This window comes from Helicoverpa armigera, chromosome 5 (assembly GCF_030705265.1).
Source record: "Helicoverpa armigera isolate CAAS_96S chromosome 5, ASM3070526v1, whole genome shotgun sequence".
Classification (NCBI taxonomy): Eukaryota; Metazoa; Arthropoda; class Insecta; order Lepidoptera; family Noctuidae; genus Helicoverpa; species Helicoverpa armigera.
In genome coordinates, this window is record NC_087124.1 from 70,418 (window position 1) to 93,059 (window position 22,642).

Below are 22,642 nucleotides of genomic sequence, written 5' to 3' on the forward strand. Positions count from 1 at the left end.
AACAGCTAGTATTAGATGCGCAATAGATTTGTTTTCACATGTTTTTTGAGTGCCTTAATGAAATTTAAACAAATGGTTTCAAAATACAACGTGTAATAAAATATATTTTTTATACAATATGTTACAATGATAATTCATAATAGGTAGTATGGTATTATACATTAATACAAATTGTTTCAGAAATACTAAAACAAAATGCAATAGCTTATGAATGCAGCACCAGCAATCTATCGTCACTGAAATGGTCTCTGTTATGTTCTTCCTTCCTTCTTACTTTTGATTCCGTTTACAAAATTTTACAATCTCTATACTAAGAACTCATTCTTACTGTAGGTACAGTACAGTACTAGCTTAAATCTTCTAGTAACTATCTTACTTATTTACAATATATTGATCAAGCGGATGAACTAGATTTAGTTATTTTGCCCTCTCCTGCCCATTCCCTTTAGATAAAAATGAATGAATTAATCTCCGAATACGATATTGAGGCGTCAGTGCGGAGCTATGTCGGAGGTGGCCAGGCGCTCGATGTGCGGGCGGTCGAGGCGCAGCGCGGCGCGGCCCTCGGAGACGCGCAGGTCGCGCGCGCCCAGCCCCGCGTAGAAGGCGAGCGCGGGCGCGTTGTCCTGCAGCACGTGCCAGTCCACGCGGTGCACGCCCTCGCGCAGCGCGCGGCGGCACAGCTCGCGCAGCAGGCATCGCCCCACGCCGCGGCGCCGCGCGCTCTCGCGCACGAACAGGTCCTCCACGTAGAAGGCGCGCCGCGTCCACGACGAGTAGGCGCGGTTGCACAGCGCGTGCCCCACCACCTGGCCGCCGCACTCCGCCACCAGCACGAAGAACCACGCCGGCTGCGACTCGAACCCGTCCTCGATCAGGTCTGCAACGTGAACATCTTGCTAAGTCATATCTCCTAGTGGTTCATCACGTTCATCATCTAACTAATATAGTACTTTAACGTTTTAATATTCAATTTATTTATTCAATTTATTTATCAAAAACACAGCTAATTTAATCTTTACAGGCACTTAGCCTAATACGACAAAATTAGTTACATTATATAAAATTTAAAAATTCAAAATTACATTATACATACGAAACTAAACATAATATATATACATTTATGTATATATAATATATATATATTAATGTATATGTATATACAGTAGAATTCATATATAACGACTTCGCTTATAACAACTAATCGGTTTTAGCGACGATAATCTCTACTCAAGTTAGGTTTCGTATATAGGTACTAAGACAATATAACCGTTTAGTGCGACTCCGGTTTAAGCGACCAACTGCTTATAGCGACCAATATTTATTATAATACGTCCGGTTAAAACGACACACGCGCAATGTTTTGTTTACCTACGCACTCGCACCCCCGCTCCGCGTTCGTATCGTTTAAACCTTCCCTGGACCTCTACAAACATTCTAAAACCAAAATAAGCCAAATCGGTCCAGCCATTCCGGAGTTTTAGTCAGACTAACGAACAGCAATTCATTTTTATATATAAGAAGACTAGCTAACCCAACAAACTTCGTATCGTTTAAACCTTCCCTGGACCTCTACGAACATTTTAAAACCAAAATAAGCCAAATCGGTCCAGCCATTCTCGAGTTTTAGTGAGACTAACGAACATCAATTCATTTTTATATATAACATACATACATAACATGTATGTATGTTATATATATGTTATAACATACATACATAACATGTATGTATGTTATATATACAAGTTAAGTTATGTACTTAAGAAATAATCCGTCCGTTTTGTGCGTCGTCCGGTTAGTACGACATAGTATCGTAGGTCCCTTGAAGGTCGTTATATCCGGATTCTACTGTATATGTAATTCATATACATTAATGACTTGCCATTATACACTCTTTTGCAAAAAAAGCGGGCACCTATGCGAAATCTTAGTTTTAAGGACTTTTTTAAGGCTTATGTTTAACTGATCACCAGATATAGTAACAAACAGCAGACAAAAATAGTAAATGATCACCAAAATGAAACTCGCATTTTAATGTAAAACTATCACCAAAGTTTTAACACTTTGCTATCCTATTTAAGTGAAATTACTCCAAAATAAATCATGCGTAAGCCAAAAATAGTAAATGATCACCAAAATTAAACCACCATTTTAAAGTAAGATTATAACCAAAGTTTTTAAATTCTGCTATCCTATTTAAGCAAAATGAGTCCAAAAAAATCATTGTTATCCCAAAAGTAGTAAATGATCACCAAAAGTAGTAAATGATCATCAAAAAAGTTTTTACATCTTGCTATCCTGTTTAAGTACACTGACTCCAAAAAAATAAGTTCGGCCTGATACAATAAATGTAATAACATTATGGGGACCCTTTTCCTGCACTGTGTCTATTGCATGCCTCTAAACAGTGCGATAAGAGTCCAAATAAAGGTAAGCAAAATGAGTCCAAATAAATCATTTTTATCCCAAAAGTAGTAAATGATCACCAAAAGTAGTAAATGATCATCAAAATTATACCAGCGTTTTAATATAAAATTATAATCAAAGTTTTTACATCTTGCTATCCTGTTTAAGTAAACTGACTCCAAAAAAATAAGTTCGGCCTGATACAATAAATGTAATAACATTATGGGGACCCTTTTCCTGCACTAGGGTGGAAAATTGTCTATTGCATGCCTCTAGACAGTGCGATAAGAGTGTTTTTTCGAGGGAGTGTATTGAGAAACACATTCTTCTTCTTCTTTCTCCTGCCCTGTTCCCAATTTTACTTGGCGTGGGCGCAATATGTCATTTTCTTCCATTTTCCCCTGTCACTCGTCATACTGACACTCACGCATGCATTGCAAGCCGGACACATAACTTAATATGGCATCATAATACTTTATTTGGTAATAAGCCTACATTTTATGGCAATCACAGTGACTTATTTAGGCAAAAATAATACATTAATTTGGTCGTCAAGAGTTGGTGATCATTTACTAAATTTGGTGGTCGAATACAATTTAAAGTGAAGTCGTGACTAAAATAGCTGGTACTATTACATTTTTAGACTTTATTTTTCTGGTGTTCAGTAGATATTTCTGGTTGCAAAACTTAGGGTATCAAAGCATTTTATGGTGGTCATTATATTTGTTCCCCTTTTTTAAGCGCTATTTTCTGTATTTTGTAGAATTTCAAGACTTTTAAAAATGTCAAAGTCTGATAGGAGACGAGTTGTGATCGGCACTGCTTACTTTAAATCGGTTTTGCCGCAGCCCAATGTACTGATACTCCTCTAAATAGTGTTTAATTATGAAAAAGCGATATTTTATAACATGTGGGTACAATATCTAAACAGTAGAACCCTTTACACTAAAATACCGAAACTCTTAACATTGCCATCAATCATCAGTATAGCCCATTTAGAGCAGGTGAAACTTTTATCAAATACGCATAGTTTTTCAGAAATGTTTTGATCTAACAAAAAGGTACATTAATCATTAATTAAAACTGCATTATCAGTTTTCTGAAAATCACTTCAAAAACTATTCAAAACACCGACGAACTTTCTGCCAGCAATTAGTCCAAAACAAGCTTAAGCAATTTCTTAGCAATTGTACAAAATTCAAATTTAGAATACACTCTCACGCATGCTCGGCTAACCCTTTTGATGCTAGAAACATACTACAATCATTAAAACCCTTTGAAATACACGTAAAGTCCTTAAAACTCGGATTTCGCATACCTAGGTGCCCGCTTTTTTTGCAAAAGAGTTTATTTAGAATTGTTGTGATGTAGTATTGTTTGCTGATGATACGTCTATATATGAATCTAGATTGATTTTATTTTAGAAAGGAGTATGGGCGAAATGTTTGGATGTTGGTCTCCTCTCCCTCTAGTAATGAGTCATAGGTATCATGCGAAAGAAATTCTCAAATGCAATATTTCTTTGTAATATACCTTTCACAGACTGGCAATCCTAACTAATATTACATACAGGAATGAATTTTATCCAGTGCGCATACTTTGTGAACTTATTAGTATTTAAAAAAGCTTTATAGATACGTATTTTTTTATTTTGTTATGTCTTAGTACAAAAAATAATAGTTATTGATAGAGAAAGATGTTTATTTTGTAACCGATTGTATGGTCACAGTCGTCCATAGTAGGCACGGCGGCAACGCGAAACCGGTTTACTGTCGCGAGCGCTGCTCCAAGCGCGAAAAAATAGTAGTAGGGGAGGCCTAGAAGGGATTTCGGGATTTACTCAAGCGCGGCAGATTAGTATATAGGGAGGTACCTATTACCCCATTTAACACCTCCACCAAATATAAGCCCTGTATCTTTGATTATATATAAGTCTAGATGGAGTGTCACCATACAATCCCAACAAAGAAGCAGAGACAAAATTGTTATGCATGTGTGCGTGTAGATGTCATTTTACACTGCGCGTTGACGTAAATAATGATACCAGCTTCTACGATTCTCCCATAAATAATGAAAAAAAATAGACTAATTAAAAAGTTTGTATACATAGTGTTATTCGGTTTAACTATAACTTTATAGAAAATTGAACCTTGCTTGGCACTGCTCCTTTTGTAAGTCTTCGGCGCCCTATCTTGTCGACAGTACTCATGTCCTTGCTGTGGAAGTGATCGGAACACACTACGGTATTTTTTGCTGGTGTCCACATCGCATCTCCGCGGCTTTTTTTTGTGCGGTTTGACTCCTAACAATAGGATTACTTGGAATTCTAAAAAAAATTATGTTACGTCGATGACCATAATTTACTAATCAAATAATAGTAGATAATATTTTGGAGAATCAGAAAATGTCTATCCGAGCAATAAAAATAGAAATTATATCTATTAATTTTTTCCGCACTGCTTAAAAAAATATCCTTTATACATAACATAAACACGTGAAGTTGGGAAAATGAAAAACAGAAACTGGCAACACTGATACAATATGGCGTGATTTAATAAACATAATTACAAAAAACAAATATTTATTTTCTGGGTCAGTTACCGATGATAGGTGATGTTATTGGCACTTTTTAGCCTTCCTTTATAATTTCGGCAGACTTTAATTGCACATGTCGTCATTTTACCTCTGTTATTTGTATTTTAGTTAGCGCGCGTAATACGTTTTGACAGTTAAGCGGCACGATCTGTTCTGATTGACAGGAAAGCTAATGTCGATGAACAGTACATTGACATTTTTTTCCACGCTTGCGCGCACTCGACGCTACATCTAGACATATATATAATCAAAGCCCTGTATATGCAGCCGCGCGTCTAGAATAAAGGATCAGATTAGTAAAAAAAAAATTATCATCTGACATTCTCCAGCGCGTCAGATTAAGATAGGGTAAGTTAGTTATATGCTAAAAAGTGTATATTCCACTAATCTGACAATTTGCGATTGACTATAAGAAGTAGGAAGGTTACAAACTTGTAAAAAAAAAACGTCATCTTGACTTTCTCGAGCGCGGCTATTTTTTTTTTATTTTGAAGGGAGTAATTCAACGTTCACGAAAAATATAAAATCTGACGATTCCCGTAAGCCGAAGTAAGGAAAATTAATCGATAAAGTTTAAAGCGTGCAGCTACGTGATGCCGGTATTCTCCTCCCAAGTTTCTATTCCTCTCTCTCTTTTTTCAATTATAGTAAATGTTAGTACATTTTGGGTCTTAAATAATCTACACTAATATTATAAAGCTGAAGAGTTTTTTTGTTTGAACTCGCTAATCTCAGGAAGTTACTGGTCATGGTATGCAGATATATTGTTTTTAACGAAGACGATTCATTTTATTGGATACTTTTGTTAAATACGTGTGCCTTCCAGTTGCATTGTTTGTCTATCGTGATACCGAGAAATGCCGTTTCGTATACTTCGCCTTTTTTATACAGGTCGTGGTGGCCTAGTCATCCGGTTAACATTGGCTCTACTCTGCATAAAGCCGCGTACGCACGTACGAACAAATTTGTTGCGTTACATGATATGCAACAACTTGGTTCGCACGTGTGTACCACTATCGAACATCGAACACTCTGTTCGTCAAACATGTTCGCGGCGATCCTTGTAGTGTGTTCTGTATGGACGGTGTTCGAAGCGCTTTAATAACTTCACAATCGACCACTTCCAACGGCGCCGTCATAGCTACTAAGATAGAGTTCACGACTGTTGCTCGCGAACTCGACTCGAACTATGTTTGCGTTCGTGTTCGAATCGGCATATTACGTCCATACGTACGAACCAAATGTTCGGGTCTGGTGTTTGTGTTCGCTATGTTCGTGTTCGTACGTGCGTACGCGCCTTAACGTGGTTCACAAAGTACGCGCGTAGTGTCGCTTCATCAATGAAAGCAACTGCTATCTCTTTCTATCTGTTCTGCAAGAGTGGCAACGCGCAACTCTACTGGATGGTTTTAAACTAATAAATTAAGTCAAAATACGTATTTATTTTTGTATGAAAATAGCTGGGAAAAATGCTGGGCAGATTATTTAGATTTTAGATTTATCTATGGGTATTAAATTGAATGAAATTAGTTTTTGTAAGATTTACGCGTAGATTATTTCCGTCAAGCCATGTTATTATAGATTCTATTGTATTGTTTATGACACATGTCATTATAATGAGGGTTTTGTAAAATGGCGTCCACGAGTTGGCAGCACCGAGTCGTCAGCTCCAGATAACTGTCAAAGTGCTTATCTTTACTATGAATAGTGAACGATTTTAGTGTTTTTTTTATTTTATAATTAAAGCACTGCATTATTGTTTTACTATTGCGGTTGAGTAAATGAAAAAAACTAAATCATATTGTGTTAAAAAATTTTTCAACAAGCTTTTCCTTAGTACCAGTGACTTTTGCACCCTCTCTCTTAGCTCAATTTTTAGTTCGGAAACCTTATTCTGACCGTAGTCCATAATAAAATCAATAACACTTCCAATATAACAGAATTTCAATAAACAATAAGTTCGGCACCTACAATTCCATACTATTTGACAGCTGTTTGGACCAGACGCATACGTAGCGCCACCCGGTGGCAGAAAAAAATTCAAAAACCCTCATTAAATGTAATTATTATAGAAATGTATGTAATGTATGAGCAGATTGATACACTCCGCTAATAGCAATGTCATATATATCATTGTATGTGCCTTCTTATCGAGAACAACCTTTATTATAACAGCTTTGTTGAAATGTTTGTCCGTTCTGAGATATAGATTAAAAAGTGTGTAAAAGTTGATAGTACTTAGAAGACATACTCGTAGTAGCACTTAGATATTCCTTTAAAAACTTGAGATATCAATGGATTATTTAGTTTTAACTTTTACACACTTTTTGATCTATATCTCAGGACGGGCAAACGTCAACAAAGCTGTCATATTAAAGGTTGTTTTAGATAAAAAGGCCTATACAATGATATGTATGACATTGCTATTGGTGGAGTGTACGAGGTTCCGTATATTTGTGTCCATTGTCCTTTATGTTTTTCATACTTATTTGCTTATAAATAAAAGTTTTGTACTTCAAAGAATAAGTACATACTGGTTTATTTACTTGCAATTTTTTCAGTTTTTCAATTTGTTAAAAGGTTTGCAAAAAAACTTTCCATTGTCAGATTAAGCGAATTCCTCCAGATAATCGTCAGATTATAAGATGATTACGTTAAGGGTACATAAATGAACCATATATATCTTAAGAGGGCTATCACAAATTTTCGAGTTTTATACGAGTTTTGATGCGTCATTATGCTTTGGATATAGTCACAAAAAAAAAAAAACAAAAATAAGATTAAGAAAGTTTGATCATTTATCTTGGGGCTGTTTTCAATAAATATTTTATTTGTCCACGTACATCAGTAAAATCTTTGTCTCTGCAAAGGATGTTTCATAAAATGTTGCTTTTGGGAATCTTTTGATGCTTCAGTACTGCGAGGATATAGCAATTTAACCATTTATAAAAATATTCAAGATACAACTATATCTTGTACTTGTGCTTGCTTACACCAATTTATTACAATTCATACAGTAATACACCAAAAATAATTCTATAAAACTGAGAGTTACTGACAATTTTCCGTACAAAACTATATTTTTTATCTATGAAAGTATAATCCAAATTCAAATAAAACATATTTAATAATTAAGGTGGTATTGTTATAAAGCTTGAAAAAAAAAATTGGTCTATTTAAAAGTAAAACAATATTTTAAAATAATTTTTGTTTGCAATGCAAAATCAATATAAATCTTGTGACGCGCGGTGTTCAACTTTAGTCAGCGCCAAGCGCTTATCGAGGAGGACGTATCGCTCGCTGTTGCGCCGCGCAAACTCGCCGGAGCTCGAAAATATAGCGCAACCTGCGCAACGAACTCGTTTTGATACTAGTGAGTTTTTATTTTATTTATTAGTTATAATGATCTGATTGAAATGTAATATACACAAGTATTAACCCATGATATTCTAATGCGAAAATGTTATAGATTGGGTTCTCTTTTTTTGATGTTGGTTATATGTACGTAAATGTCATCGTCGTTAGTTTCGCTGTTGCATAATAATATTATTGGATATCTTTGATTCTTGCAGGATAATGAAAGCATATTTAATTCAGATTATCAGACTCAATCGGATACCAGTACAAATAATATGGTAAGTATTTTTTGTCACTCGCAACAGACATATTTGTTTTAATAAACTATTTACATTCCTAGTTTTTATTGTTGCAGGAAAATGAAGATACAATACATGGAAGACGAATTATAGATTTTAGTTTTTTTATAAATCAATTACTTATACCTAATTGATAAACATGATGAAAAGTTTGGTTGTCGATTAAATAATTTAAAAATTGTAAACGATTATTTGTTTATTGTAACTCAATCGAGCTATTCTAGGTTATAAAATTCATCGGTACAAATAATATTTCATGAACTATAAAACCAATAAACTATTTCGAAAATAAAAGTGGCAAAGTCTCAAGTTTGTTTGTGCCGCGTGGCGGTCCGCAGGTGTGCGTTGCGTATTTCACTAGACGCACACGCGCGCAAGTGCTGCCGGCTATCGTCTAATTTACCTAAACCTGAGCGATTCGATTTTGTAATAGCGCTCTTAATCTGACGCGCTCGAGTATTTCAAAATGGCGATTTTTTTTTGCAATTTCAAGTAATGGCCACGAGTTTAGGTCACGTCTAAATCGTCAGATTATTGCATAAGAGCCTTCGTTTTGGTTCACTTAACACCCCTTTTGATAACCTGACGCGCTCGATAAACTTATTATTTTTCCCATTTTTAACCCTTACCTACTACCACCCCCACCATGGAAACAGTCAGATTAATATACGTATGTTTTCAAAATAACGTAGGACGTGCATGCTATTAATATCTGACGCGCTCGAGTATGTCCATGCAACTGTTTTTTTTTACATTTTTGAAAGTTTATAGCCGCTCCACCCACCGATGAAAGTGTGTGTATGTCAGGACATTTTTTTCTTCTTATCAACTAAGCTTCGCAATCTAATAGGTTTTAGCACTCTCGCCTCCCCTACTATAGTTAGTATCCATATTTTGCTGATTTTAGGGCGGATATTTTTTTTTTTTTACTGATGATGCAGATATGTTCTCATAAAATCATTAAAAAAACTGGTGGTCCAGACCACCTTAAAATTAAAATTCGCTTAAATTTCATTCCTGTATACCTATATGTGAAAGTAACTCTGTCTGTCTGTCTTTTCTTCACGCCTAAACTACTGAACCAATTTATGTGTAGTTTGGAACTTAACTTGGAAAGGACATAGGATAGTTTTTATTACAAAAAAATATAAAAATATTTTTTTTCCGGACATATAGCGCCATCTATTGGTCAAACCAAAAATCTGCCGGAAATCACTATTCCACGCGAACGAAGTCGAGGGCAAAAGCTAGTACTTTATAACTCAGAGCAGATTTTGTGCTGTTGTTCACAGACTGCAACGCACAGGGCTCTTCCAACGGTGCGTGTCGGTCTGTGCAGATCTTTCGATAACTTTATTTCAAAATGCAAAGTGAAGAGAACGTTCCGTCGTTGCAGTCGCGGCTGTGGTGTTAATTAACAATTACTAAATTATGCATTGTATTAAGTAGTAAAAATAAAAAGAAACCACGGCGATGGTGGATATCAGCATACAACAAAAGTCGTTTAACGACTTAATATGTCTATATACACTTACATTAACATTTGAATTAGATATATTATATCTAAAGTTATTTATTTTGTGTTTTATCACACATAGCAGTGGGATCACGGTAGAAAATTAACGAATGACATAAAATCCCTCTCCCCAGCTTTGAAGTTACCGCCTCGCGACGGATACCGGCGCACCGCCATCCATAGAGGTCCTCTGCTACCACGGACGAGATCCTTCCCACGGTGCGTCGTCCGAGCTGGTCCGCGTCCGTCCGCGATAACACGCACCGTGGGAAGCCGGTGTCACACGTCTGATGCCGAATTTTAAGGAAATGCATGTCAGACTTAAGATGCTGAGAACTTAAGCGCAATTCTGTATCACTGAACGTCACTGTACATTGGGCTGTTTTTTTTTCTGAGTTAATGGGATTGGAATCGGAAAGGGCTATACTTGGGAAACTGTGGAGCCCTACACTGATCCTGGCCCGACACGCTCTAGGCTGGTTTTTATAATAAACTTCCTCAGTCTTTGTTAGAATTGCTATCTGATTATAAAGTTCAGGTCAAGTCTATTCTATCGAAATTATTGTTAACATCATCAACATTTTTAATGTTTTTAATGTCCCTCTGCAAGGCGCAGGCCTCTTTTCATAAAAGGATTTAGTGTCGTAAACCACCATATTTGCTCAAGGCAGATTGATGATTTCAGAGTCCAGATTTCCTAACGATGTTTTCCTTCACCTTTAGTAAAGTTACAATGGTGTCCAAGATACAATTAGAAACATCATTTAATATACACACAATTACAGTTGCCAGATCTGGACACCGTGCGATCGGCGGCAACATATCCTCCCACGTCTGTTTAGAGTTTTGAGGTGGAACTGGCTAGCCATGGAATGCCGGTGCCAGTTGGAAATGATTAGAATGGACACTCACCGCGCACGCTGAGCTGCGGCCCGCGCGGCATGCCCTCGTACTCCGCCAGCTCCTGCAACACAACCCACGCATCGTTGTCAACTAGCTCATCTTTATTACAAAATGTGAGCTTAGCCATCCACCGGATGCAGCCGAGTTCTACTAAGGGACTACACACACTTATTCAGCTCTATTCGCGTTTCGCTGAACGGTTTTGGTCACACTTATTCAGTTCTACTTCTATCAGCGGCGTACAGCGGCGTAAGAGTGTTATCTTCGCTAAAATGCTTGTATCTGTTATGGACCAAGTGATAAATTGGGCAGTATACATAATGTCCAGTCATTATGAAAAATGCCCAATATGAGAGTGCAATTTGATAATAATTATTCAAATAATCAAATTGACCGGGCACTATACATATTGCCCGTGACCTTTTGGGCAAAGTAATACAAACATATTTAATTTTATTATTTTAACATAACACATCCCATATTAATTGACCATGAACATGGAAGTAAGCATGCAACATGCAGCAAGCATCGCTTCTGTCACGGCTCCGGCGCTGCGGGGCTCCGGCGGTCCCATGCGAGCCGCCTCGCCCCTCCGCGCCTACGCGGATTTGAATTGCACTCTAGGGGTAGGGCAGACAAGACTGCGTGGAGTCGGTTTTGCAGCGATTCGTTTTCGTCACTAAGTTCAATTTTTAATACAATATTTTGAATCCAAATTAAATTCTACCATAAAAAAAAACGAGCCAAGAAAAATGAGATCAAGAAAAACGAGGCCGAGTTAGTAAATCAGATGACAATAGTCCAATTAATAATTTTGTGGCAAGACTTGTAATTTTCCATTAAAACAATAATCATAAAATATGTAGCAAGTAACAGGATTTATTTATTACAACAACTGCCACCCTCGCACCGCATAAAATATAGCTTTATTATCAAATTGCCCAACTATCATGTAGCAATATAATAATGCCCGTGCAATGTGATAAATAATGAAGTTAAGATAGTTATTAATCACGTGGCCCGATAAAGCTAGACATTATTCATAATGCTCGGGCATTATTTATAATGCCCGAATTAATCACATGGTCCATAACATATCTACTACGTACTGCGCTGAATATGCTGCGAAGACGGGTCAGCTACTCAATTAGTATTGTGCCCTCAACATGGACAGTTCTATGTGCGGTATAAAAATAAGCGTAAAAAATTAAGAATATTTTTGCACTAGAAATATAAGTTTCTCTTCGTCCATTATTTTATTTCGAAAAAATATTGGAGGTAGGTAATTAGAATTACTTTAAAACACGTCCGAACTCTCTCGATCCTTGCGTGCATAATGATTACGTAATAATAAATCATTTCTATCCAGGAGCTATGCAGGTTGCAAGTTGTCGACAAGGAGTTGAGAACTATACGTGTTCAGCGCTGTTCCGCCCCATTCAGCGTCGAACGCGGCGGAACAGCGCTGAATGCGGCAGATCAACGCTGATCTCCATCTGAAGAACTCGCATGATAAAAACACATTTGTTCTCATTTTATACTTGTTTTCTTTCCCAAAATATTGTAACAGATTTGACCTTGTTCGGTAATAGTATGGTAATTACTTTTTATTATATATAAAATCATACTAATTTCTTCGTCAGATTTTCATAGAAACACATGATCTGAAACCACTGACCGTAGCTACTAATGGACACTGATGCCACTTCAAAAAACCGGCCAAGAGCGGGATACCTATCCCGACTCCATTAGCTCAGAAAACACCTCAACAGGTCCAAGTAGCGCAATGCACAGCGACATCTCTCGGTAAATTAGGTTACCTAAGTCGAAAAAACTAGATGGATGAATATTGGGTTTTTGGTGGTAATTTTGGATTACGTGAACCAATTTTCATAATTCGTACATGAAAAAATATATTATTATCTCAAGTACTCGACTGCCCACAGCACTAATCTTTAGTTACAGAATAGGTTCCGATAGAAATGCATATTTGTTACAGCTAGGGTTGCCAACTGTACTATTGTATTGTATTTTATTTCGAAGTTCCGTAATATATATCTACTGATGGAAAAATATTATTACGCAAAAATACTATATTTTCACTGTCACTCTACAGTAACTTGTAACTTCTACAAGGGGTACCTCATCAAAGTGAGTTCATATCACTGTGATAGGACCGCATGCGCATGTTGTACATCCAACTTGCGCGGACACAGAACGCAAAAAAATAAAAAAGTTTTGATTTAGCGGAAAGGTTCAGTCAGTTCAGAAAGTTCCATTAGTTACTACTTATTATCATCATCCTCCGAGCCTTTTTCCCAACATTTTGGGGTAGGCTTCCAGTCTAACCGGATGTAGCTAAGTTTTAAAGGAGCGACTACCCTATCTGACCCCCTCAAAACAGTTACTCGGGCAACCCAATACACCTTGGATAGACTGGTGTCCGACTTTCTGACAACCGGTAACGACTGCCAAGAATGTTCGATGGCAGCCGGGACCTACAGTTCCTTTAACGTGCCATCAGAAACACAGTCACTGGTGTCCAAGATACACTTAGAAAGTATAATATACATCTTAGAAAAAAAAACACTAAAACATGATCAGTTTTCTGAAAACCACTTTGAAAACTTTTCAAAACACCGACGAATATTCTGAAAGGTACTAGGCCAGTTGCTTGATTCTGCTAATTTTACTAAAGCGACATACGATTGACATCCAACTCAGATTCATTCACAAATGAATTACGATTAAAGCGTATGTGGCTAGGGTTGCCAACTTTTTTTACAAGAAATAAAGTATATTCAGGTCTATGAAGATTATTAAACAGTATTTTGGCAAAACAAACAGTATTTATTTATTATTTTTAAATACATATTTTTTCGAGCGTCTAAATGTAACTCATAATAATGTGTCTGCATTTTGATGCTGAAAACAGTATTTTGTATACTTTTTTTTTGTTAAACAGTAAAAAGTATAATTTAGTGAAAAACAGTATAATTTAGTGAAAAACAGTATAATACTGTTTAAAACAGTATAGTTGGCAACCCTATATGTGGCGTTCTTTTAAATGAACGTTTTTATCCTTTTCTGTGATTAATAATGAATCACAGATAGTTATCATATCATATCGTCAATCATATCATCTGCAAATGATATACGACTGCAATATGTTGTAGAGCAGACTACAATATAGATAGATCAAATGGCAAACCAATGATATTTCACTGGAATACGATCGGTCTTATATTAGCGGCAGAATGCCCGGTAAGGTTAAAATTGCAATTGAGATTCAACTGTTATCCAATTATCACATTATTACTTGATTGATTTTAACCACTTTCTTAGCAATTGTCTGAAATTAGGAATGCACTTAAGTATACACATGCTTGACAAACCCGAATGATGTTTGTAACCAGTCGTTAAACTTTTTGAAATACACATAAAGTAATTTAAACCAAGATTTCTTGTGTACTTCTCGGTGTTCGTTTTTTTTTTTTTGGTAGAAAATTGTAACTTTTTCCATAAAATACTGATGTTTTTTTTTAATGTAGGTACTATATTTTTTTGTATCTTTTTTTTGGGGAATTTTTGCTGATGACATGTTGGCAACCCTAGTTACAACTGTCCTAGGCATGCATAAAGTGTGATAACTGAAGACACTCCAGTGACAGTATATGAATACAAAGAAAAGTATGCATCTGTGTGTGAAGTTGTAAATGTGTATACCTACATAGAGCGGTGAGGCGCTGGTGGAGCATGGTGGAGTGGCTCACCTGTATCATGTCGAACACGTGCTGCATGTCGTGGCGCGTCGCCTCGCGCACCGTCACCGGGCCCCCGTCGCCCGCGTCGCCCTCGCCTCCCGCGCCGTCCGCCGCGCTCATGTCGTCCGCTCGCCGCCCGCTGCCTCACTGACTCAGCGCGGCGCCCACATGCCCACATTCCACAACATGCTCTCAGAGCGGGGCTGCCAGCTCTAATTCCCACAGACCCCATTTATTTTTAAAAATCTTTCAACTATAGAACATTGTATCTACGAGTGTTTTACATGGAGCGACTGCCTATCCGACCTCGGCAAGACTCTCTGGCATCTGATTGCCAAAGAGGATCAAATGACAGATGACCTGTTATCGTGCCTTCTGAAAGACGGAAGACCTCATCATGACAAGGCAGTCACTCATCCACGGACCGATTGCGCCAAATATTGCTCAACCTCATGGTCGATCGATACAGGCGGGTTTGACTTAGCCACAAGCTCGTTTCTCTTTTTTACTTTCTAAATTCCACGGAAAGAGTCTAATTTTGGAATTCTTTAATTATACTAATAAGGAATTTTTTTTTTCATTATTTTCTTAGCTGAAGACAATTAAATAAATAGAAAATAGGGAATAAAAATAGGAGAAAAGAAGTCATATGACCGAATGTCCCGAGAGATTTTAATACAATTTGTCCAGAATTGATCTTGGGTCTCGGCTCAAAGATCTTGATGCAATGTTTTTTTTTTAACTTGGTAAAGGCAAAATATCTTTTACACTCACGTAGTAGGCACAACGCCATCCATAACTTTTATTTCTTTTTTAAATTCCCAAAACGAAAACCTCCCATTCCACAAAGTTTCTGAAAAAAAAAATGGTTTAAATATAAACACGTTAAAACCAAAAATATAACTTACTAGCTTCCGCCAGCGGCTTCGCCCGCATAGAGTTCGGTTATATATCGCGTTTCCAAGAGTATTCTTCAAAAGTCCGGAATAAAAACTATCCTATGTTCTCTCTCAAGGTCAACTCTATCTCTGTACCAAATTTTATTAAAATCAGGTCAGTCGTTTAAACGCGAAAGAGTAGCAGACAGACAGAGTTACTGTCGTATTTATAATATCAGTAGGGATAGTAGGGAAGGGATAAACGAGCAGGAACACGATCCCAACTATGTTGGGGTCGGCTTCCAGTCTCATCGGATTCAGCTGAGTACCGGTGCTTTACAAGAAGCGACTGCCCTATCTGACCACCTCAACCCGGTTACCCGGACAACCCAATACCCCTTGGTTAGACTGGCGTCAGGCCAGTAAGGCTTCTGACTACCCCCTAACGACTGCCAAGAATGTTCAATGACAGCCGGGATCTACAGTTTAACGTGCCAACCGAAACACAGTCATTGATGTCCAAGATATACTTAGAAAGTAATACAAACTTAGAAAAGTTGTATTGGTACTTGCCTGACCTGGAATCGAACCCACACTCGTACAGTCAACTTCAGGTCAGTGGTAACAGTTTTATAGGAAAATCGTACTTATTACTATTGAGCTAAGGTGCATGACAGTTACCACTGAGGTGCAGTCTACCGTACATACTTGAGAGGTTGGCTCTTTACCCACAGGTAGGGCTGCCATCTCGAATTTCGCCAAACCCGGACAAATATGAAAAAAACCCGGACATTTTACGTAAATGGCATTATTTTTCCCGAACGAGTAGGTATGACTTTTTTTAAACAAAATAATACCTAATTTGTAATCCATTTACTATTAACATATACTTAAATTCAATGAGGTGCTTCCTTATATGAAAAGTGTCCGGGTTTTCCCCGGACACTTCTTGAAACCCCGCCCGGACGGCCCCCGGACGGCCTCCAAACGAGGACAAATCCGGGGAAACCCGGACGGATGGCAGCCCTACCCACAGGCCACCACGACTTTAAAATATACAGAATAACAAGCGTAATTTTAGTAACACAACCTTGAAATAGCTCGCATCGTCGTTTCAGACGAAAGACGTTCACCGTACTGTTGGCATTTACCATTGCATTCGACTCCAAACAGATGAAACACTGAATTTGGATATTCTCTACAAACTTGCAACACTGAATTAATACAAAATGTCATAGACAATTTATGCACAGCGTTGAAATATAGATGATGCTAAAGTCACTATATCAATTTAATTGTTTAAAATCAACTCAGTACAGTTTCTTACCCTATATGAATAATAAGCAACTAAATAAACAAAGATTAGCTGTCTTTTATTTGGCTTGAACGACTTGAAGTGAGCAGTCTGTCATGGAGAGCGGCTAGCTCGGTCTCTTAGAGATTCAGCTATGGTGCGCTAGATGGCGTCTTACGTTTGTATCACGCATATCACGAACAAATATCATACCAATAATACCTAGTCTGCAGTATTTTTGTTACCTAGGCGAAATATATATTTCTTATGTTCTGAGGACCAATTCTGCTAATTTATTACGTGTCAATTCGATAACAATTGAATCTCAATAACAGTTTTAACGTTAGCGGTTATTCTGCTCATAATATATAAGACCAATCGTATTCCAACGACATTCCGTTGGATTGCCATTGGGCTACAGAGGCTGTTCTACAATCGTATCGCAATCGTTAATCTCTGAGATTTAATAATGGATCATATTAAATCTCAGACAAATTATAGTCATTAAAACTCTTGCAAAAATTTGAATGGGAATACCTACCGTACAAGGCTACAATCATCCAAGTGATATTAAAAAAATAAAATTAGCAGAATTGATTAAAGTCCAGAACATAAAGTTGTACTAACACGTCGGGATTTAAAGATAGATACATTTTCTGGTAATTTTTAACTGAAGTATCATAAATATAGTACTACTGCTCCCGATTCAAACCCATTTTTATTGCTACAAGTTTTCATAAAATATGGTTTCAGCTACTAATAGCCCACTAGGGAAAGGCTTCCGGAGCTGCGGAATTTTTCGAAAGAGTTACCGCGGTCCTGGTACACGAGGATCTGAAAAAGTAACATGAAAGGTTTTAGTCAGTAAGAGCCTGACACTCCCTAAGGCTGGTAACCCACAGAGGTTTTTCATTTGATAAAAAAGAGCTTCTCCATATTTTATTTGGCCTGTTAGTTTGAATAAAACTCCACTGTATAAATGGTCACGTAACTTGGGAAAGAAAACTCGCAAAAATATAAATTAAATGATATTTAATGTGGGGAAAATAGGACTATATAAAGTTTTAGTTAGAAAATATCAGAAAACTTTGTAGTCCTCAAAAAAATACATCAAATATGATGAACTTTAAGAGAGGTATGTCTTTATATATCCCGACGAAGTAACTATTAAGGTAATCAGTGAAATTAGTGCAACTTGATGTTCTAGACTTCGAATAAGTACCTATCAAATATTCTTCAAGAAAGTATATATTCACATTGGTTATAAAATATATTGTGTAGACTAAGTGTTATGAGGCTTCAAATATCTGAATAAAACCGACAGGAAGTTTTTGTAAAAGAGTGACATGCAGCAGGTGTATGTAATGAGGGTTTTTGAAATTTTTTCTGCCACCGGGTGGCGCCACGTATGCGTCTGGTCCAAACAGCTGTCAAATAGTATGGAATTGTAGGTGCCGAACGTATTGTTTATTGAAATTCTGTTATATTGGAAGTGTTATTGATTTTATTATGGACTACGGTCAGAATAAGGTTTCCGAACTAAAAATTGAGCTAAGAGAGAGGGTGCAAAAGTCACTGGTACTAAGGAAAAGCTTGTTGAAAAATTTTTTAACACAATATGATTTAGTTTTTTTTATTTACTCAACCGCAATAGTAAAACAATAATGCAGTGCTTTAATTATAAAATAAAAAAAATACTAAAATCGTTCACTATTCATAGTAAAGATAAGCACTTTGACAGTTATCTGGACCTGACGACTCGGTGCTGCCACCTCGTGGACGCCATTTTTCGAAACCCTCATTTTCAGCCACCGCCACTGTTCTCATATAAGGAAATAGTGTACAAGCATATGCGCATGCAAAAGTGCACTCACTATTCCTTCACTCTCATAGTCCGATGGGACGGCAATTCGACGCGACAGGAGAGAGATTAGGCGCAGTTACGTGCTCGTCGATGCACGGGTGTATCAATCACCAACTTGCAGACTACAGGCATCTTTGTGAAAGTTTCTAAAACCCACAAAGCGCTTTCTACCCAACCCGGAAATCGAACCTGAGACCGTGCACAGCAGTCGAGCTTACGACCACTAGACCCACGAGGCAGTCAATGTATTTAAAAAAGTGGAACAAGACGGATCGCTTACATGTTTGTCTTTTTTGACACCCTGAGAAATCAAAGAGTAAATTGTAGAATAGGTTCAAACTTGACACTCAGGTGAACATCTGATAACACTATAAAACAGCAAACGTTTGGAGCTGACCTGACCTGATGATGGAGATGAGGGAAAGTCGAGGGAACTCCAAAACGGCATGTGTTATCTACCCTGTCTATTTGGGCTTGTTATTTACTTGTTATTCCTATTGATCTGGGGCCCGATTCTCCTAATTTTACTTAAGCAACATACGATTCACATTCGACTGAGATCCAATCCCGACTCGATTACGATTGAAGCGTATGTGGCATTCCACTATTTTTTCTTTGAAATAAACGTTTTTATCCTTTTCTGTCATTCAATAATGAATCATTTTGTCTGCAAATGATTTACGATTGCAATATGATTGTAGAGCAAACTACCGTATGATCAAACATACACTAACTCACTACGTGTATGTATATATTTACAAAGGTCCCTACGTAGCTGGCAGCAGTAGAAACTTGTTTCGTTCATCTATTATAAACGTAATTCCGTATGCAGCAAAATCTTAATTGCTTGTGGTAATGCTTAACCTTAGTAGCGCTTGCTGGTGCGGGAGTTCACCGCTCGCACACCATCATCAACAATTTGACAGCGGCATAGTCCTAAATTTGTTACTACATCATTATCTAGTTACAAGCCTGCCTCGTTGGTCTAGTGGTCTCAAACGCGACTGTTATATCTGAGGTTTCGGGTTCTATCCCCGGGTCGGGCCGAAATCGCTTCGTGGTTTTTTATTAAAAAAAAAAAAACACTTACACAAAGCAGCCTGTAGTCTGCAAGTGGGTGATTGATTCACCCGTGCATCAGAGAGCACGTTAATGTCAGTCATGCACCTCATCTCTTTCCGGTAGTGTCGGATTGCCGTCCCATCGGACTATGACAGTGAAGGAATAGTGAGTGCACCTGTGTCTGCGCAAATGCTTGTGCACTATAATATGTCCCGCGCAGTTAGCTGATTTCCCCACATGAGAACAGCCGCCGTGGCTGAAATTGGCCGTGGACGTATTATTAAGTAGGTATCTAGTTAATGTCTTTGTTTTTTTAACTGCCTCGTTGGTCTAGGTGTCGCAAGTGCGGCTGCTGAGCACGAGGTCTCCGGTTCGATTCCCGAGTCGGGCCGAAATCGCTTTGTGGGTTTTAGAAGACTTTCACAAAGCTGCCCGGAGCCTGAAGCTAGTGATTGATACACCCGTGAATCGGAGAGCACGTAAATGTCGGTCCTGCGCCTGATCTCTCTCCGGTCGTGTCGGATTACCGTCCCATCGGGCTATGAGAGTTAAGGAATAGTGAGTGCACCTGTGTCTGCGCAAATGCTTGTGCACTATAATTATGTCCTGCGCAGTTGGCTGATCTCCTAACATGAGAATAGCCGCCGTAGCCGATAATCGGCTAGGAGGACATCATCATCATCAATGTCTTTGTTTTGCATGGTGCATGCTCATCAATCACTAACGGGAAAAGAGGGGTGTTATAAGTTTGGATCCATGTCTTCAGTTTTCTGTTAAATTATTTCATTTTCGTATTTTAAATAAGCACAGGCCAAATATTGGTCATAGTTATAGTAGCCGCACACTACAGGTTAAACAATGGGCCGATAGTTGAGCCAAGGGTTTACTTTTTTTTTTTAAGAAAATTTTGATGCCAATCAAAGTTTTAAGTGGGTCTGATACAGCTTAAGGCTGCCTGTCCACCACAGACACAGACAGGCAGCCTAATACCTGAACTTTGTACGTGTGGGACCATTCAACTTCATATTAATTTATAAGCTCAAACAAATAATTCGGCCGACTAAAGTTTGCTGTGAATGGACAAGGTTAATAGGCGTACCTACGGACAACCATAAGAAGGATTTAAATGAACGTTTCAGGAGTGAGTTGTGGTTTGATTGAGGCGGGTGGGTTCGTGGAGAGCAGTGGAGGCGGCAGCGTGCGGCGCGGGGTCAGACGTGTCGCGGCGGGTTGCGTCAGCGCGGGCGCGCGGGGCGGGGCGCGCGCCGGCCGCGGACTCGCGCGCTATCGGCCGCCGCGCGCACGCGCACCTCGCTCGAGCGCCGCTGGTGATGCTCTGCCACGCGCGCCTGCCGCCCGCGCCCTGACGTGTCCGCGCTCGTTGCACTGCACTATGGCCACCACCAAGAACGAGTACCAATTCGGTGAGTGCCTCCCTGCTCCTCGTTTGTATTGTGTAGTGCTCGACTCCTGCGTTTGCCGCTTCTCACAAGGTTTCTTCAGAAATCCGAAAGTCGTTAAAATATATAGTGTGCTATTCGGTAAGTATCCTGGTACGTTTCCAAAATGTCCATCACCGAAGCTCTTCATGATGAAAAGATGAATTTTACGATGTAGGTATGTAGTATACTGCTTTTGACCACTTATCTGCATGTGTCTTGCATCTCCACAAACGCTTGATGTCGTTTTAATGTGTTGGACTGAGTAAGCTGTGAGAATCTTGATACACCGGCAATACTACTGACTGCGGGAATTTCGTGTGAGGAGAATTTTGAGAGATTAAAACTGTCACCGCAACAGAACTCCTGCGTAGCAGTAGCAAATGTATGTGGGGAGCGCACACAGCGCGGTGTACATGCGCCTGGCAGGACTGACTAGCTGCCACTCACTGTTCCACATTCGCATAGGTACGCATTGTTCAAATATATTGATTTGCGAGTAGAGATTTAATTAGCATATTAAAAGATTGACGTTAGTACATTCAATTATGTTCAACAATCTGTAATTGCAAAGCAACGGACAGAAAGGTTATAGACATCCGCAGTAAGACAACTTGGCAATGTTACTTAGTACCTACCAAACTTATTTTTTTTTCTTGACGATGACAGCCTGGCGTCTTGATTATTTCTTGTTTAAGCCAGAAGTCTAGACAAATTGATTCTAGATTGTAGGTATATGTCTTTATATTGTGAACAGACATACACACCATTAGAAGGCCTTTCGTAGTAATAATAAATAGTGTAATGTAAAGCAGGAGTGGTATGGCTTCGTATCCACACAGAACTTTAAAACATATAAGGTTTGCAGTCCGTGGAGAGCATGCGAGGCGTGCTACACTGCGCCAGCTCCGACAGGGCTCGACCACTCTGTCAGGTCGCTCGACGAATATTATCTGTTTTCTTATTCGTGAAAGGTTATTAGTAGATTTTTACAATTCAAGAACAATATAAATAGTGCACCTTTAAAGTGCTATATTTAAAAGTATATACATGTTACAGCCATAGTGATTAAATAGATGTTATACATAATGACTGATCATTATATTTAATACCCAAATTGACTAGGCAATGTGATAAATTACCTATTCACTTTATTTAGAGGTATATATTATTCATAATAGCTGGTCCAAGTTAGCCAAAGTAATAACTATGGTATAACAAACTTACTACTTTCTAATTCTTAAAAACGGCTCAAGTTATTATCA

At 38.2% G+C, this 22,642-nt stretch overlaps 2 protein-coding genes across 7 annotated transcripts in view; one reads left to right on the forward strand and one right to left on the reverse strand.

Annotated features, from left to right (window-relative positions):
- Positions 1-76: 76 nt before the first annotated feature.
- Positions 77-15,087, reverse strand: LOC110377662 (thialysine N-epsilon-acetyltransferase). 2 transcript variants are annotated; one of them, XM_021336624.3, is made up of 3 exons: positions 14,850-15,009; positions 11,086-11,137; positions 77-880 (listed from the first exon to the last, which is right to left on the reverse strand). In XM_021336624.3, exons 1-3 carry the CDS (start codon positions 14,958-14,960, stop codon positions 492-494), a joined length of 552 nt encoding a protein of 183 aa, XP_021192299.3. In that variant the 5' UTR covers positions 14,961-15,009; the 3' UTR covers positions 77-491. The 2 variants fall into 2 exon arrangements, with proteins under 2 accessions (XP_021192299.3, XP_063890681.1); XM_064034611.1 differs by lacking the exon at positions 11,086-11,137 and having other exon boundaries at positions 14,850-15,087.
- Positions 15,088-21,189: 6,102 nt separating this feature from the next.
- Positions 21,190-22,642, forward strand: part of LOC110377660 (transcription factor BCFI) — a 52,727-nt gene continuing 51,274 nt past the window's right edge. For 3 of the 5 annotated variants that reach the window (XM_049842308.2, XM_049842311.2, XM_049842313.2), the window contains exon 1: positions 21,209-21,362. In XM_049842308.2, the coding sequence (XP_049698265.2) occupies positions 21,332-21,362 (31 nt within the window). In that variant the 5' untranslated portion in view covers positions 21,209-21,331. Of the gene's footprint in view, positions 21,363-22,642 lie in introns of all 5 variants that reach the window. The other 2 variants (XM_049842309.2, XM_021336621.3) reach the window with 2 other exon arrangements.